Source organism: Panicum virgatum, chromosome 4N, assembly GCF_016808335.1.
Source record: "Panicum virgatum strain AP13 chromosome 4N, P.virgatum_v5, whole genome shotgun sequence".
Lineage (NCBI taxonomy): Eukaryota > Viridiplantae > Streptophyta > Magnoliopsida > Poales > Poaceae > Panicum > Panicum virgatum.
The window spans coordinates 33,626,648-33,643,093 of NC_053148.1; the positions used below are offsets into that span (position 1 = coordinate 33,626,648).

The 16,446-nt window shown below is 42.3% G+C and overlaps 2 protein-coding genes across 3 annotated transcripts; both read left to right on the top strand.

The window, feature by feature from the left end:
• The first annotated feature begins 378 nt into the window (after window positions 1-378).
• On the top strand, window positions 379-7,331 carry LOC120670528 (probable phospholipid-transporting ATPase 4). Of its 2 annotated transcripts, none has more exons than XM_039950648.1 (11): window positions 379-622; window positions 1,020-2,943; window positions 3,033-3,143; window positions 3,743-4,019; window positions 4,105-4,193; window positions 4,279-4,366; window positions 4,489-4,698; window positions 4,778-4,903; window positions 5,017-5,115; window positions 5,213-5,404; window positions 6,328-7,331. In XM_039950648.1, exons 2-11 carry the CDS (start codon window positions 1,136-1,138, stop codon window positions 6,991-6,993), a joined length of 3,666 nt encoding a protein of 1,221 aa, XP_039806582.1. In that variant the 5' UTR covers window positions 379-622; window positions 1,020-1,135; the 3' UTR covers window positions 6,994-7,331. The 2 variants fall into 2 exon arrangements, with proteins under 2 accessions (XP_039806582.1, XP_039806583.1); XM_039950649.1 differs by lacking the exon at window positions 379-622 and adding an exon at window positions 652-780.
• Window positions 7,332-10,650: 3,319 nt separating this feature from the next.
• On the top strand, window positions 10,651-16,238 carry LOC120670529 (heterogeneous nuclear ribonucleoprotein 1-like). The gene is made up of 6 exons (XM_039950651.1): window positions 10,651-11,199; window positions 11,305-11,345; window positions 13,101-13,264; window positions 13,346-13,448; window positions 13,619-13,788; window positions 15,325-16,238. The coding sequence occupies exons 1-6, from the start codon at window positions 10,928-10,930 to the stop codon at window positions 15,784-15,786; spliced, it is 1,212 nt and encodes a 403-aa protein (XP_039806585.1). The 5' UTR covers window positions 10,651-10,927; the 3' UTR covers window positions 15,787-16,238.
• The last annotated feature ends 208 nt before the right edge of the window (window positions 16,239-16,446 follow it).

A 16,446-nucleotide genomic window follows, 5' to 3' on the forward strand; every position in this document is an offset into this window, starting at 1 on the left:
TTTTTTTTTTGTTTTTGAAAAGATGGAGGCAAGTTTTTTTTCTTTTTTTTTTTTGAAAATGAATGGAGCCAAGCCTTGCCGTCCTCCCCAGCAACAACCCACGACTTGGGCAACAGCACGTAGGCGACGTGCAATTCGACGAGCGTGTAGGATTTTTTTTCTATTTCGTTTAGAGTTCAAAAAAATCCAAACCGCTCCTAATTAATTACTCATACAGTGCTAATACAAGTGGCAAGAATACCAGTAATTAATAAAAAAACGAAAATGAGATATTTTGGCGAAAGGAAGAGGCGCTAAACTTGCAGGCGTGGAGGACCCCGACCGTAAATACGGTTAAATAAAGGGCGGATTTAAAAACACCGGATTAATTAATCGGCTAATCTCTCTCTCTCTTCCCCACCTCTTTCTCTCTCACCACCCTCCCCCCCTCGCGGCGCGGCCTCGCTAGTCGCTCCCCACCTCGTTCCCTCCTCCCTCCCTCCACGGCTCCACCTCCCCACCCTTCTCGCTCCGCCCCCCACGCGTCGACGGCCGCCGCGGGAGAATCCCGAGGCCGGGATCGGACCCCCGCCCGCTCGCCGGACTCGCAGCCTCGGCCCTCGCTCTCCGCCTCCGCGCCCAGGTTGGTGGGCCGCGCCGTCCCCCCACCCCCTCGCCATTCTCTCGAGATGGGCGCGAACGCCTCGGTTCCTGGCCCCGCGTGTTTCCCTCTCGCCCGTCCTCCTTTCTTCCTTCCCGTTTGCGTCCGCTGCGGAGTTGCTCGGCCTGTAGCTTTTGTTGGTAATCTCTTCGTTTGATCTCTCTGTGCTGTTGTTGTTTTTTTTTTATGGATGGATTTGAGGGTGAATGTGTCGGTGCTGCGTGTGGGTGTAATTTGCGCGCTGCTATAGAGATTCCAGGTTTTCGTGGCGCGGGATTGCGGCGTTGTTTGATTTCGTTGTCTTTCCTTTTCTCTATCTGTCGCTTTTATTTTTCCCGGATTCGCTGACGAGATCACGAGCTGATTGCCCAATTCGCAGGTCCAATTCGCCCCGCGGCGTAGGAATCCCGTCCTAGATTCGATCGAGCGGCGGCAATGCCGGACTCCGCATAGCCGGGAATCGGGCGCTGACAGGCACCGCGGCGCCGAGACGAGATGGGCCGTTCCGGCGGGCGGCGGCGGGACCGCATGCGATGGAGCAAGCTCTACACCTTCAACTGCTTCCGGGGCCACCACGGGGAAGCCGGCGCCGAGGGGCCCTCCTCCGACGGTGCCGGCGCCCTCCGCGGGCCGGGGTTCTCGCGCGTCGTGCACTGCAACAACCCCGGCCTGCAGAAGCCGCTCAAGTACCCCACCAACTACATCACCACCACCAAGTACAACATCATCACCTTCTTCCCCAAGGCCATCTTCGAGCAGTTCCGGCGTGTCGCCAACCTCTACTTCCTCCTCACCGCCATCCTCTCGCTCACCCCAGTGTGCCCCTTCTCGGCCGTCAGCATGATCGCGCCCCTAGCCTTTGTTGTCGGGCTCAGCATGCTCAAGGAGGGGTTGGAGGACTGGCGCCGATTCATCCAGGACATGAAGGTGAACAACCGCAAGGTCTCCGTGCACAAGGGTGATGGTGAATTCGTGTATCGGCACTGGGAGGAACTTTGCGTCGGCGATGTGGTCAAGGTCGAGAAGGGCCAGTTCTTCCCTGCTGATTTGCTGCTGCTGTCCTCGAGCTATGAAGATGGCATTTGCTATGTTGAGACGATGAACCTGGATGGCGAGACGAACCTCAAGGTGAAAAGGTCACTTGAGGCCACGCTGCCGTTAGAAGAAGACGAGTCATTCAAGGATTTCCAGGCAGTGATACGCTGCGAGGATCCCAACCCGAGCTTGTACACATTCACTGGTAACTTTGAGTATGAGAGGCAGGTGTACGCCCTTGACCCGTTTCAGATACTTCTCAGGGACTCAAAGCTAAGGAACACATCCTTTATCTATGGAGTGGTCATCTTTACTGGCCATGACAGTAAAGTCATGCAGAATTCAACTGAGTCACCATCCAAGAGGAGCAGGATTGAGAGGAAGATGGATTTAATCATATACATTCTGTTCACTGTGCTCGTCTTGATATCACTCATCAGTTCAATCGGTTTTGCTGTGAGGATCAAGTTAGATTTGCCTCACTGGTGGTACTTGCAGCCACAGAACAGCAATAAATTGGATGATCCATCACGCCCTGCTCTTTCTGGGATATTCCATCTAATCACAGCACTCATTCTTTATGGGTATCTGATTCCAATCTCACTGTATGTCTCAATTGAACTCGTAAAGGTATTGCAAGCACATTTCATCAACCAAGATATTCATATGTTCGATGAAGACACTGGCAATACTGCTCAGGCCCGTACATCAAACTTGAATGAGGAGCTTGGCCAGGTTCATACAGTCTTATCGGATAAAACTGGCACTTTGACCTGCAATCAGATGGACTTCTTGAAGTGTTCAATTGCTGGAGTTTCATATGGTGTGGGTTCAAGTGAAGTTGAAATTGCCGCTGCAAAGCAGATGGCATCAGGTGCTGATGAAAATGACATGCCTTTACAAGATATATGGGAGGAGAACAATGAGGATGAAATCGAGCTGGTAGGAGTCAACTTTAGTGTTGGGAACAACCGAAAACCCTCCATTAAAGGCTTCAGTTTTGAGGATGACCGTCTCATGCAAGGGAACTGGACCAAGGAGCCAAATTCTTCCACACTTCTACTCTTCTTCAGGATACTTGCTCTGTGTCACACAGCGATACCAGAGATAAATGAGGCAACTGGTTCTATTGCCTATGAAGCAGAATCACCTGATGAGGGTGCTTTTCTTGTGGCGGCCAGGGAATTTGGGTTTGAATTTTTCAAGCGAACACAATCAAGCGTCTTTGTCAGGGAGAAACACACTTCTTCACATGGCACAATTGAGAGGTTACACACCAGTATTTGCTATTCTGTATGTGCTAATTTGTTCCTGTTCCTTATTATTTATTTGTCATAATGCGTAAGTATAATTTTAGGGAGTTCAAGATTCTCAATCTATTGGAATTCAATAGCAAAAGAAAACGGATGACAGTAATTCTGAAGGATGAAGATGATCAAATTCTTCTTTTTTGCAAAGGAGCAGACAGGTAGGACTTCTCTACCAGTTTTTATTTCCTTTGGTGATGCTTATATATGAATTTAGCTAAGCCTCAGGCCATCTGCATTCATATTTTGATGTTTTATTTGTTAAAGTGATAGCTTAAGTCCATCTTAAGTAGAAAATAAAAATAAAAAAAACTCGACCTGCGAGGGAAAAAAATGCCCCCATGGCATTGCACTAAGAAGAAAGAAATCTCAGCCCAAGCCAGCCGATAAAAACCCCGAACCCCGGCTTTACCCTATATGGCCGCACCGTAACCTGTGCCGACCACGACCCACTGGGTTAGCGACAACTGGAACTACCCCTGGTAGGAAGGCCCAAACCAACCACATGTGCCACAGGCCGGCGACCTGCCACTATTTTTTAGGTTGCCAGCGATTTTTTTTCCTGCCACCAGGATTTGAGCCCTAGTTGGTGTCTTAACTGGGAAGCTTACCACTACACTACAGGAGTGTTGGCTCTTAAGTAGTAAATTGTACATTTGATTACTTAAAAGGTTCTGTCAACATGTTTGGCTGTCTATATTTGCTACTTTTCACCTCAGCTTGACTATCCTTTGCTTGTTCTTTGTTCCCAATGAAACAGCATCATATTTGATAGACTGGCCAAAAATGGAAGGATGTATGAAGTTGATACGACCAGGCATCTGAATGATTATGGTGAGGCAGGCCTGCGAACATTAGCTTTATCATATAGGGTGCTTGAGGAATCAGAGTATTCTTCTTGGAATGCTGAGTTTGTTAAAGCAAAGACCTCTATTGGGCCTGATAGAGAGTTGCAACTTGAACGAGTCTCTGATTTGATTGAAAGAGAGTTGATCCTTGTCGGTGCAACTGCAGTAGAGGACAAATTACAAAAAGGGGTAAGAAATATTGATGGACATTTCACATGCTATTAATTGCTTTGAGTTTTTCTAATTTCCGTGTTATGCCATGTGCTGTATTCAGGTTCCTCAGTGCATAGATCGTTTGGCGCAAGCAGGTCTCAAGATCTGGGTTCTGACAGGTGATAAAATGGAAACTGCAATTAACATCGGGTATGCTGCTGCCAAGTGGAAAATTTTCCTACACAGAACTATTAGTTGTGAATAATAGTTTATGATGTTTCCTTTTCTTTTTCAGATATGCATGCAGTTTGTTAAGGCAAGGCATGAAACAGATATGTTTGTCTATACCCACTGGTGATCAGGTAGCCCAGGATGCAAAGAAGGTATCTTTGCACAACTTTTTTTCTTCTTTTTACTGTTGTTTCTTTTTCACTGTACACGGCTTTAATCTACATGGTAATTCTGTTTATGATGGGCTTTGATTTCATCTTTGACAACTGAGCAGGCTGCAAAGGAGAGTCTCCTGTCACAAATCGCCAATGGGTCACAAATGGTCAAACTTGAGAAAGATCCAGATGCAGCATTTGCTCTAGTTATTGATGGAAAAGCTCTGGCATTTGCTTTGGAGGACGACATGAAGCACATGTTCTTGAACCTGGCAATAGAGTGTGCTTCTGTCATATGTTGCCGTGTGTCTCCAAAGCAGAAAGCACTGGTAGCTTCACTCGTTGCCAACGGAATATCTGTGTTTGCTATATAAAACAATGTTGAGTTTGCTCTCCTTCACTTTGTAGGTGACTCGACTTGTCAAAGAAGGTGTAGGACAAACCACTTTAGCAATAGGTGATGGTGCAAATGATGTGGGCATGATTCAAGAAGCTGATATTGGAGTTGGTATAAGTGGGGTAGAGGGCATGCAGGTCAGTTGTTCAGGTTATCATGATTCAATCCTTATCTAGTGTAGTGCTACTTTTAGATAACACCAAGGATTGGTGACTAGGTATGACTAACGTTGATCCTTTTGCTTTACCAGGCAGTGATGGCTAGTGATTTTTCAATTTCTCAATTTCGGTTTCTTGAGCGACTTCTTGTCGTCCATGGACATTGGTGCTACAAGAGAATTGCCCAAATGGTGCTTCCTGAAGCACTTTTATTTCTTACATTTCGTTGCATCTTATTCCTGTATATTTTAAGTGTCTTTACCAAGTCTTCTTTTCATCGAATTGCAGATCTGCTACTTCTTTTACAAGAATATTGCCTTTGGGCTTACAATATTTTACTTTGAGGCGTTTGCTGGGTTTTCTGGGCAATCTGTATACGATGATTGGTTTATGCTGCTTTTCAATGTTGTTCTTACATCGCTTCCTGTTATATCACTTGGAGTGTTTGAGCAAGATGTTTCATCTGAAATCTGCTTACAGGTATACGATAGAACAGCTGACTTTTTTTTAACCATTGCTTTGGCATGTTTAGAATTGAAATGAAAGCTTTGTCCTGGAATGTTTTTTTTTTTTTGGGGGGGGGGGGGGGGGGCGTTAAGACCAAAGAAACTAGTGAATTAATGGAAACCCAAAAGATCACTTGCTAACCTTGTTTCTTGAGAGCCACAGTCTGATAGAACCACAACCATTTGTGACTGGGTGATCAGAAGATAATTTTGCACTCAGATGTTTATCATGTGTTCCTTCTTGGTCTAGCTCGCATGCTACACCAAGTATAAAAACACAATGATTTGATCTGGCTAAGAATATAAAAGAAAACTAAGAAAAATCATGAATCTTCCTTCAATCGACAAGAACTCAATCGTTCATGTTACTATGATTTGTATTGTTTTGGTTAGGCATAATGCGACCTTTGGCTCTCCTTTCATGCCAACTATTTTTTGTATGAATCAAATATTATTACCATCAAAAGATAGTTTCAGAATAGAAATAGTTTGGTGTGCATTGAATACTTTTCCTCATTCTATGTTCAATAGAATTCTGTCCCAGTAGTTAGATTATCTGCTTCAGGTATTCATGCACTCAAATAAAGTGCACAACTAACTATATGGTGCCTTCGTGGATACTATTGTAAAAATAGTTTTGAAATACACAACAAATTGTAGCGAGTTAGATTATCTCAATTGTTGATGTCATGTCGGGAAACTTGACTGATGTTTTCAACATGTCTGAAACATCCCACATGTTTAGTTTTTTATACAATTTAATGCAAATTTATGTGGCTTGATGTCTTCCTTCAAGTAGTTTGTCTACCATAGCATCTACTCCTTTGATTGGTTGTCAACATTGCTGCTTTCTAACTTTTTCGTATATACTGACATGGCATGATTTACATTTTGCAGTTCCCAGCACTATATCAGCAAGGGCCAAAGAATCTTTTCTTTGATTGGTACCGGATCCTAGGATGGATGGCGAATGGCCTCTACTCATCTTTGGCCATATTCTTCCTCAACCTCTGCATATTCTATGATCAGGCAATTCGTGCTGGAGGGCAGACTGCAGACATGGCTGCAGTGGGAACTACCATGTTCACCTGCATCATCTGGGCTGTCAACATGCAGATTGCTCTAACAATGAGCCATTTCACATGGATTCAACATCTCTTTGTATGGGGCAGCATAACAACTTGGTATCTCTTCATCCTTGCCTACGGGATGACACTGAGGTCCCGCGACAACTATCAGATCTTGTTGGAAGTCCTTGGGCCAGCTCCCATATACTGGGCAGCAACGCTTCTGGTGACTGCTGCTTGCAACATCCCCTACCTGATTCACATATCCTACCAGAGATCATGCAATCCACTTGATCACCATGTGATTCAAGAGATCAAGTACCTAAAGAAAGATGTCGAAGACCAGACAATGTGGAAGAGGGAGCGGTCGAAGGCCAGGCAGAAGACGAAGATTGGTTTCACCGCTAGGGTCGATGCAAAGATCAAGCAGATCAAGGGGAAATTGCATAAGAAAGGTCAATCCGGTCCGTCCCTAACAATTCATACAGTATCATAGGAAATCTTGGTCTCCTGACAGTCTCGTTGACAGTAGTTTCCACTTTGTTTGCTCTTGCAAGGCAGTGGTTTTAGCTTCATTGAGCTATATAGCAAAATTCTTTTCTTTTTTCTATTTCTTTATTTCTTCCCTGGGATTTTTTTCTCTTTCTCCATTTCTGTAAGAAATGTTGGGGGTGTAATTGGTGGTGTTCACCCTAGTAGAAGCTCCAAAGCCAGCCGTGTAAAAAGTATAGCTCCGTTCAGTTGGGAAAACAACCTATTGAGATAGCTAACAACGTATGTATATCTGCAATTTTGATTGTTGCCTATTCATGTATTGTAGTTGTTTGACATCCATGTTTACTGTGGACTGTGGTGCTGATAATAGTATTCTGTTCTTAATGGTCTGTAGTCTATATAGAAGGTGATGCACTCTACTCGCGCTAGGCATGATGTTGCCTCACCTAGCCATAACTGTTGGTAGCAAACAATACCATCTGAAAGTTGGCAACTTCAGGTTTCCAAAAGTGACTCGACATTTCTCATTCTGAAGTCCAAAGACAAAGTAGTTAACAGAAGTTATAGTGTGTGTTCAATTAATTGCCAAAATTTAACAAGCCTTAACTTTTCACAGTAATCACTAATTGATTGTTCTTCACCACAGTTCAAGGCTAAGTCCAGTAAATTGTATCATGGTGTTATGTTGAAGACTGCTATGTCACTAGGGTAACATTAACTAAATGTGTGGAAACAACTACTCACTGCATTAGGCCAATTTAAGTACAGGTTTTAAGAGCATGTCCATCAATAGTGCTCAAATCAACTCACCCCGTACTTTTAATATAAGTTATCCCGGCTCAGAGGGGAGGGCAGCCTGGGCGACGGCCCGGGGCCCACGAAGGAGGGGGCTCAACATCTAGTATGTCGTAAGTAGTATTATTTAGTTCAACTCGGAGTATACGAGCAAGGCACGCAGCTAGGTACGCAGGTCTTCCGACAAATATTAGGAGTTACACGTGTGACTGACAAATATTAGGAACAATTTTTTATGCTGAAACAATTTGTTGTTCCAGCAATATAAAAATCGTTCCATGTTAAAAAAATATTTCAATTTTCTTATATTTACCATGAATTGATATATTAGACCAACCAAACTTCTTACTTTCGGCCCATCTTGCCTAACATCCACGCGGCCTCCGAGTAGCGCCCGGTCTTCCGGACTTCTGCCCTTCCGCACCGCGATCCCAACTCGAAGTTTGTCATTTCGTTTTCATCTGCTTTTGCCCGGGGCCGGCATCGGATGTTCTCCTTCTCCACCAGACACTGATACCGGAGACCGTAGCCCGATGCACTCACCCACACGCAGGCCGACTGATGCTGCGGCACCATAGCCCGCGCGGGCATTTGTTGTCTTGGCGTTAGCACTAGCGCTCTAGTAGTATTCTGCCATTTTAGTTTGTAATACTAATATTTTTCTTTATTAATTTCTATTTTATTTTAATTACCATCATAAATAAAAAAGTTGGGTTAAAGGGCCTATAGTATCGGCCTTGCCCTGGGCCCTTGAAAACTATGAACCGGCCCTGAATATAACAGGGTGTCCTTCCTTTTTTCTCATTTTATTCATCTGTCACCTGACCTATACCTCCCCCTTCTGCTCACTCGCGACTGGCCTCCCTTCCTCCTCTCCTGCCTCCCAACTGCCGCTCTCCCTTCTTAATCCACTCCAATCGCTGGATCCGTCGAGGAAGATGGCTCATCTCTCATAGATTCGAGGCTTGGATCGACCTCCTCTGTGACCTCGAGCTCCACACAAACAGGTCAGGCGAAGAGTGGTCTTATCGATTCAAGGGGAAGCAGGGAGACTGTATATCGCTCGTCTTACAAATTGATAATCCATAAGGAATCTTGTGTGGGCTGTTATCTACAATTCGGTCCAATATGTAAGCTTTTCATTTTGTCTTCAATTTTGCTGGCCCGTCAGCCCAAATATTTTTTTCTCGCAGCATCCGAGACCTCCACCCATCCTTCCCTTGTTGTCACACTTTCTTCGTTTCTTTTTCATTTCTTTTTCTGTCAGCCGAAGTAGGGAAATGGTAACAAAGCCTAAAGTACGAGAATAACAGCACAGCCTAAAGTAGGGAAGCTGGTAGTTCATTTTTCCTCCGTTACCTGTTCCTTCTTCCATTTTTTTCTTCCTACCGTCACTTTCACTTTTCCTTATCATTTTGCTAATCTACTTAATTGATTTATTTTCTATTTGTTTCTTCCTCTTTTATCTTATTTACTCATTTAAACATTCTTCTAATTCACATGTATATGTCTTTTCTATTCTATGATTCCTGCTATTCTATTTTTCATATAGGATGTAAATAAACTCACAATGGATTATTTTAATATTCATAATGCGTGTTCATTCTAGTTCCTACTGCCTTTTTACTTATTATTTATGTAAAAACAGCCAGCCAAAATGATTAATTGGAATATTCGGTAGATCCTTTTTTTCTGTGCCAGGAACTAGACTTGAACTGGTGACACGAGTCCTATGCTCTACCAACTGAGCTATTCTGACCCTTTCTTGTGCATCATCCTAGTAGAGTATTTGCATCTATGTCAATTAAAGGGACTAAAAAATCAATAAAATATTCCATTCGAGACTCAAATGATGGATAAGCATGATAACTTATATGCTGTTCTATATCTCCATGAATCTAGGAACTTTTGCTTGCATTGCATTATTTGGTCTACTGTTTTCTAAGAGCAGCGTGTCTACCAATTTCACCATGGCGGCTAACTTCAAATAATAGTTAACTTAAAAGAATAATAGTTATTTTCTAGCAAATCGTCGAGACTGGGAGAGGCCATAGAATTTAGGAACATTAGAATTTCATCATTAATTACAAAGAATTTTGTATTTTAGAAAAAATTATAGAATAAAAGCTTTACACTCTTATTAATACGATTTACCATTTATGAATTTATCTTAAATCGCGATCTTTTGGCTCAACTTTATCCTAGTTTTGCCGAAGGAGCAACCCCCTTTTTCACCTTGAATTGGTCCAAATATGCAGAATTTCTTAGTTTTCGTGGAGGATACAAAAGTGTAAAGGAAAATCCATTCATCAGACGGGACATGAGTCCCTAATGTCGAATCAAGAGATTTGTTGTGGAATTTGTCAGTTAAGTAAGGTAACAATGTACTAAAAAAAAGTATCTAATCTAAAGGACTCATTTTCATTTTTAGGATTAAACAAAAGGGTTCGCGTAGAAGAATTTCAATTTTAGAATCGAAAGCTCATAATATAAGACTTCTCGGCTCTTATCCATTTTTTTTTGGAATGAATACATTGGCGGATTGTTTTGAAGTAAACATATATGACGTGTAGTATATTTGATATTACTCTCAAAATAAACATCTAAATTGACTAGGTTGGATCGGGTTTAAAAAATCAGTGGGTTTACGGGTTCAGATATTGTAGGATCAAATTTGTGCTTATAAATCCAATGGGTAGGACTTTATGCCCATTAACAAACTCAAATATCCAAAAGTTAATCCAATCCCATCCTCTAATCTAATTATATCAAATTATAATGGAGTAAAAATCCATGGAATTTCAGTACCTACTGCCATCCCTAGTGGAAAGTCAGTAACCCAGCCGAACCACCGCAAGCATCATTTCTATATGCGCTGTACCCTCCACTGGCTCCACCCTCGCCGCCATCTCCCACCTCTATCCCCCCACGCCCTCACGCTCTCCCCGAAGCGCCGCCGCTAGGGTTTGCTCCGCCAGCCGTGACCCGTGAACCCTAAACCCTACTGCTCTGCTCCCTTCCCTACAGCGCAGGCGACTACTCAGCAATCTAGCTGCTGCGCTTAGCTCCCCGCCTCGATCGAGAGCTAGGGTTTCACTCGCCCCCAATCTCGGGTGGTTTCGGGCCGCCGGCGACGCGGCATGGCGGGGTACGGGGATGAGAACCCGGACGCCATGAACGGGTACGAGGAGGAGGAGGAAGAGGAAGAGGTGGAGGAGGTCGAGGAGGTCTACGAGGAAGAGGAGGAGGACGGGGACGGGGAGGCGGACGACGGGGCTGCGGTGGCGGCCGCGGAGCCTACTGAGATGAGAAGCGGAGGCGGAGGTCGAGGCATAGCGGAGGTCGTTGGGGATGCTGACGCCGGTGGCGAGGAAGGGAGGGATGCGGATTCTGGGGGCGGCGACGCCTCGGGGTGAGTTCCTTGGGCTCTAGGTTTATTGTTTGGTCCGGTCAGTTGGATTGGACTAGGTGTGGCTGATAGTTTTGGTTTGGTGCATCCTTGTATGCGCTTTTGCAGGAAGATTTTCGTAGGGGGTGTAGCCTGGGAGACCACCGAAGGTAGCAAGCAATTATTTTGGGGATCTGCTAAATAACAGGCTGTTTTAGTTTGTATCTAGTGAAATGTTGCAGTCACGTATAATCTATTGTGGGTGGAAAATATAGTACAAAGTAAAGAATAGTTAGTAGGTACTTTGTCAGTGAAAGGAAAATTACTCTGTAACATGTTGCCCTGAAAAGATGTAGGTGTTTTGACGTTACTTATTAACTTTTGAATTGAGTTGCATGATTCACTGAAACAGTATGATTTTGCTTGGGTAGGCTAATGTATATGTCAAAATCTCTATGAGCCAGGAGCTATAACTGCCTTCTCATACTGAGCGAAGCATGCCCATACTTTGTTTCATGTTGGTTTTCTAACTGAAATAGTAACACATAAACGGTGGAATTTGATGATTTGAGAATACTTAGTTAACTTCAGAAACATAATATGCCTTCTTTATATTTTAGGAGTTATAAAAAAACTGCTACATAATTTTTTCTCTAATCATTAAATTGTTTCTAAGATGTTGTTCGAGGCCTTGTCTGCTTATTATTTTTCATTCTGATCAGATCAGATATATATTGTAATCCAGTATGCATTTTAATGCATGTAGCCATCATAAACAGCTATTACTTTCTTCTTTGTTTCTTGCAATTATTCAGTGACGTCTAATTGCTGATAATTGCCAACACTCGTGTAGTGTAGTGGTAAGCTTCCCAGTTGAGGAAGATACAAACCAGGGTTCAAATCCTGGTGGCAGAAAAAAAAACCTCGCTTGGCAGGGTGCCGGCCTATCTGTGGTTGGTTTGGGCCCTCCTACTAGGGGGTAGTTGCAGTGGTCACTAACCCCGTGGGTCGTGGTCGGCCTAGGTTACGGTGCGGACTTATAGGGTGAAGGAAGGATTAGGGGGTTTTCTCGGCCGGGCTTGGCTGAGATTTCTTCTTAGTGCAATGCCATGGGGCCGGTATTTCCCTCGCTGGTCGTTTTTTTAGTTGCTGAGAATTTGTAGTATGCCCAATGCCCTGTTTTAAAAAACGTTTTAAAACTACGTTTAATCTTGATTAAACTCTAAACTTTGGCCTAGCGTTGCGTTTAATCACAGTGTCGTTTAATCACAAAAGACATTTAATCTACATTTAATCACAAAAATCTCTAAACCATAGGCTAGCGTTCACCTAGCGTCTAGCGTTTTTTAAAACCTTGGCCCAATGATTAACAGTTTGTCTGATGAGTTTGCAAAGATGTGCTGAAATGCATATGGTTTGAACTGTAGATCAGGAAATGTCTTTTATTTGAACAATTGAATGGCAATGAAGTGGAGGCATGCCTTGATATTTAATATTTATTTTCATTTTGTGTTTATTGATGTTCTAAGGTGGAGTTGGCTTGTCCGGTGCTGTATTAATAGTTATTTGTCAATTTTGTATTCTGATCATGGGATTGCCAGTGTTAATGTTAAACTTTAAGTGTACAATATTACATGGTCAATGATCTGTAGCCTTTAACTATAATTGGTTATCAACTTATCATCCGAACCTGTTCTGTAACTGTCTGTGAGACTTTTATTAAGCATGCCACTCATTCAAACCTTCTTATGGTATGCTGGGGGCCTACTATCGATAGGAGCTAAAGAATCATTATATCATTATAATATAGATTGCTGATCTTGTGACATGGATTCGATAAATTTGTGTTCTCTTTATATGTTTTGCCTCAGAGTGGAACTCATTTTTCTGCTTGTATTTCTAATGCTCCATTTGTTTGCATGCAGAAACGTTCACTAAGCATTTTCAGAAGTATGGTGCAATAACCGATTCCGTTATCATGAAGGACAAGCATACGAAGATGCCTCGTGGATTTGGATTTGTCACATTTTCCGATCCATCTGTGATTGATAGGGTTCTAGAGGATGAACATGTCATAGATGGAAGAACGGTGAGGCATATATGTTCAACATCCAAAAGTCGTGAACTTAACTTTGGACTATGTTCTCACTTGTGTTTTATATTTATCAAGGTTGAAGTTAAAAGGACTGTTCCAAAAGAGGAAATGTCAACAAAAGATGGTCCTAAGACAAAAAAGATCTTTGTGGGTGGTATCCCGCCATCTCTTACTGAAGGTTGAGACTCCGAAGCATTTTTCTTTTGAGAAAAAAAGCTATCTGACCAGTGTGTCACATAATATTCTCAAATATTAAGCCATAATAACTTAATTCCCAAACATTTCAAATTGTTGGGTCTTGAAACTATTTGTTTCAAATGCAAAACATGACTGATATGATCTTTCCAGATAAATTGAAAGAGCACTTCTCCTCATATGGGAAGGTGGTTGAGCATCAGATTATGCTTGACCATAGCACTGGGCGTTCACGAGGCTTTGGATTTGTCACGTTTGAAAGTGAAGATGCTGTTGAAAGGGTTATGTCACAGGGGAGAATGCACGATCTTGGAGGGAAGCAGGTCAATTTCTTCACCTTGCAATGTGTTGTTCCAGATACTAAATATCATCAACTTGTTAGCAGCTTTTAGGTTTAATTGGCAAGTGCTAATTTGCATGTTGTTTATAACTTTACTATTGTATTTTTCATTTAATTCAGTTAGTAATCTTGATATATGGTTTTCTGTCTGTACAATATGTTACTGATGTGTTTGGATTTTGGACATTGTTCATTATTTTTAGGGCCATTTGTGTTCTTGATATTTTGTAGTGTAATTATGATTTTACCCTCATTTTTCTTAACTTTTGTAATTTTACCCTTACTATTCACAAGTCAACGTGATTTTGCCCCCAAGTCAACAGTCAAAACAGGGGCAAAATCACGTTGACTTGTGAATAACAAGGGCTAAATCACAAAGTTAAGGAAAACGAGGGTATAATTACATGCACTGCAAAGTAGGGGCAAGAACACCAATTTCTCTATTCTTTAAGTACAAAGGACAGAGTTTTATCTGCAACATGCAGTGTGAATGTTGTTGGTCTGATACTTCTTTTTGGGAGTATTGTTTATGGTGCTAGTTCTATCATTCTATGTACAAGGGTGTGTACTGTTATTCTGGCACCTTGGCAGTATGAGAGATTACTATGCATTTTAAGGAGAAGGCTACTAAAAATGCATTATCCTGGACTCTAGCAATCAGCACTAAACAGTTTAAGCACTGCTCTTGCATAACCCCTTTTCCAATAGTATACTCCTTTCAATATAGCAGAAAGAGCAAACTTTGTGCCTTGAGACAGCAGTTTTCTCTTCCATGGGTTTAAGGTTTAGGGCTTTAGGATTCAGGGTATAGTATGTTGTTGTAGGACATACATATGGTAAGTTCTATGTTGTAAATTTCTGTATGCCAACAGTTTAAACGGTTGGTGAGCTTGTGCCATCTGAGATACAAGATAAATGGCCCAAAGCACATATTTGTTTGATGATGGTAATAATAATAACAATTAGTACGGCAATTAAATGAATCAGGCCTTGTATGGCAACAAGTTAGAAGTTTATCCGCATGATGTCATTACCAGGATCACATGACCTATCTGCATCATATGCCAGGATCACTTGGTATCACTTAACATTGTTCACACTTCACAATAATAACTTAAAAATATTCCTGGTTAAGGTTGTCTGTGGTACTTTCTGCATGCAACAACTCCTTAGTACTAGAGCTAAGTTAATTAAGGTGCATTGTTTTCTTTTGGTTAGAAGCTACATAAGGCTTATAATATTTTCTATTGTATTCCCTGTTTTAAAAAACGTTTTAAAACTACGTTTAATCTTGATTAAACTCTAAACTTTGGCCTAGCGTTGCGTTTAATCACAGTGTCGTTTAATTACAAAAGACGTTTAATCTACGTTTAATCACAAAAAACTCTAAACCATAGGCTAGCGTTCACCTAGCGTCTAGCGTTTTTTAAAACCTTGATTGTATTTAAAGCATCATTGCAGCAGGAGTTTGCTCGAAAACTGTTTTGTTTACTTCACCAACCGCTTTGTAATTTTGTAGGTTGAAATAAAGAAAGCTGAGCCAAAGAAACCTGGCGGTGGTGATTCAAGCTCAAATGGGAGATATAGTCGTGGGGGTGGTGGTCACCGTGATTCTTACCGTGGCAGTGGCGGTGGCAGCTCTGGGAGCAGCAGTGGCGGTGGCTATGGATATGGAGGTGGCTACCGATCAGCTGCAGCCTATTATGGCAGCACAGCTTATGGCGCATATGGCAGAGGATATGGATATGGCAATACTGCTGGCTATGGGTCTGGTTATGGCTCAGTTTATGGTGGTTCCATGTACGGCGGTCCATATGGTGCATACGGGGCATATGGTGGTGCCTATGGAGGTGGAGCATATGGTGCACCAGGAGGCTACGGTGGTGCAGGAGGATATGGTGGATATGGTGGGGCTGGAGGCATGGGTGGTGGTGGCAGCACTGGCGGTCGGGGCTCGAGGTACCACCCTTATGGAAAATGATCATCGATTCATAGCGGTTTTCTAGGATCTGATAATAAAGAGTCCTATATACCTTACCTCATTTCTGCTACTGAGAAAATGGAACGTTCCATTCAATTCGCCTGAGTCAGCGGCGTCAGAACATTTTTTTTCCTGGAACTTAGCGTTGCACTGTGTCCGGCAAAAGATTGTAGGCTATAGTCGCTGAACCCTGAACTACCCCCCTGAGCTTTCTGTAGAAGCTGCAGCAAAAACTCTTGTTGTATTCTTGTAGCCTGCTATGAATCTTAGAACCCTTGAACCAAACTTTGTGATAGTAGACATATGGTGTGATGGAACATATGTATGTCGATGTAACATTCGCTCACTGATCGGCTGACTGTTGCTATCTCTTATATGTGGAGAGAAGCTTCTGAAAAGGATTGGACTAATGCTTCTAAAGTTTTAATTGGATAGTCTGTAATGTTATTGCATTTCTGATCTGAATACATGTTATGTTATTGCAGGTTTGATTTTATAACTTTGATGAAATTTCTAGAAAAATATACAAATAGATACAACATCTTATTGGTATTGTATTTATTTGGTATTGTAGGTGTTATTATTTTTCCTATATAAGATATAAAAGTTACAAAATTTTGACATAAGACAAACAATAGTAAAATTAGGAGGAACTAGAAA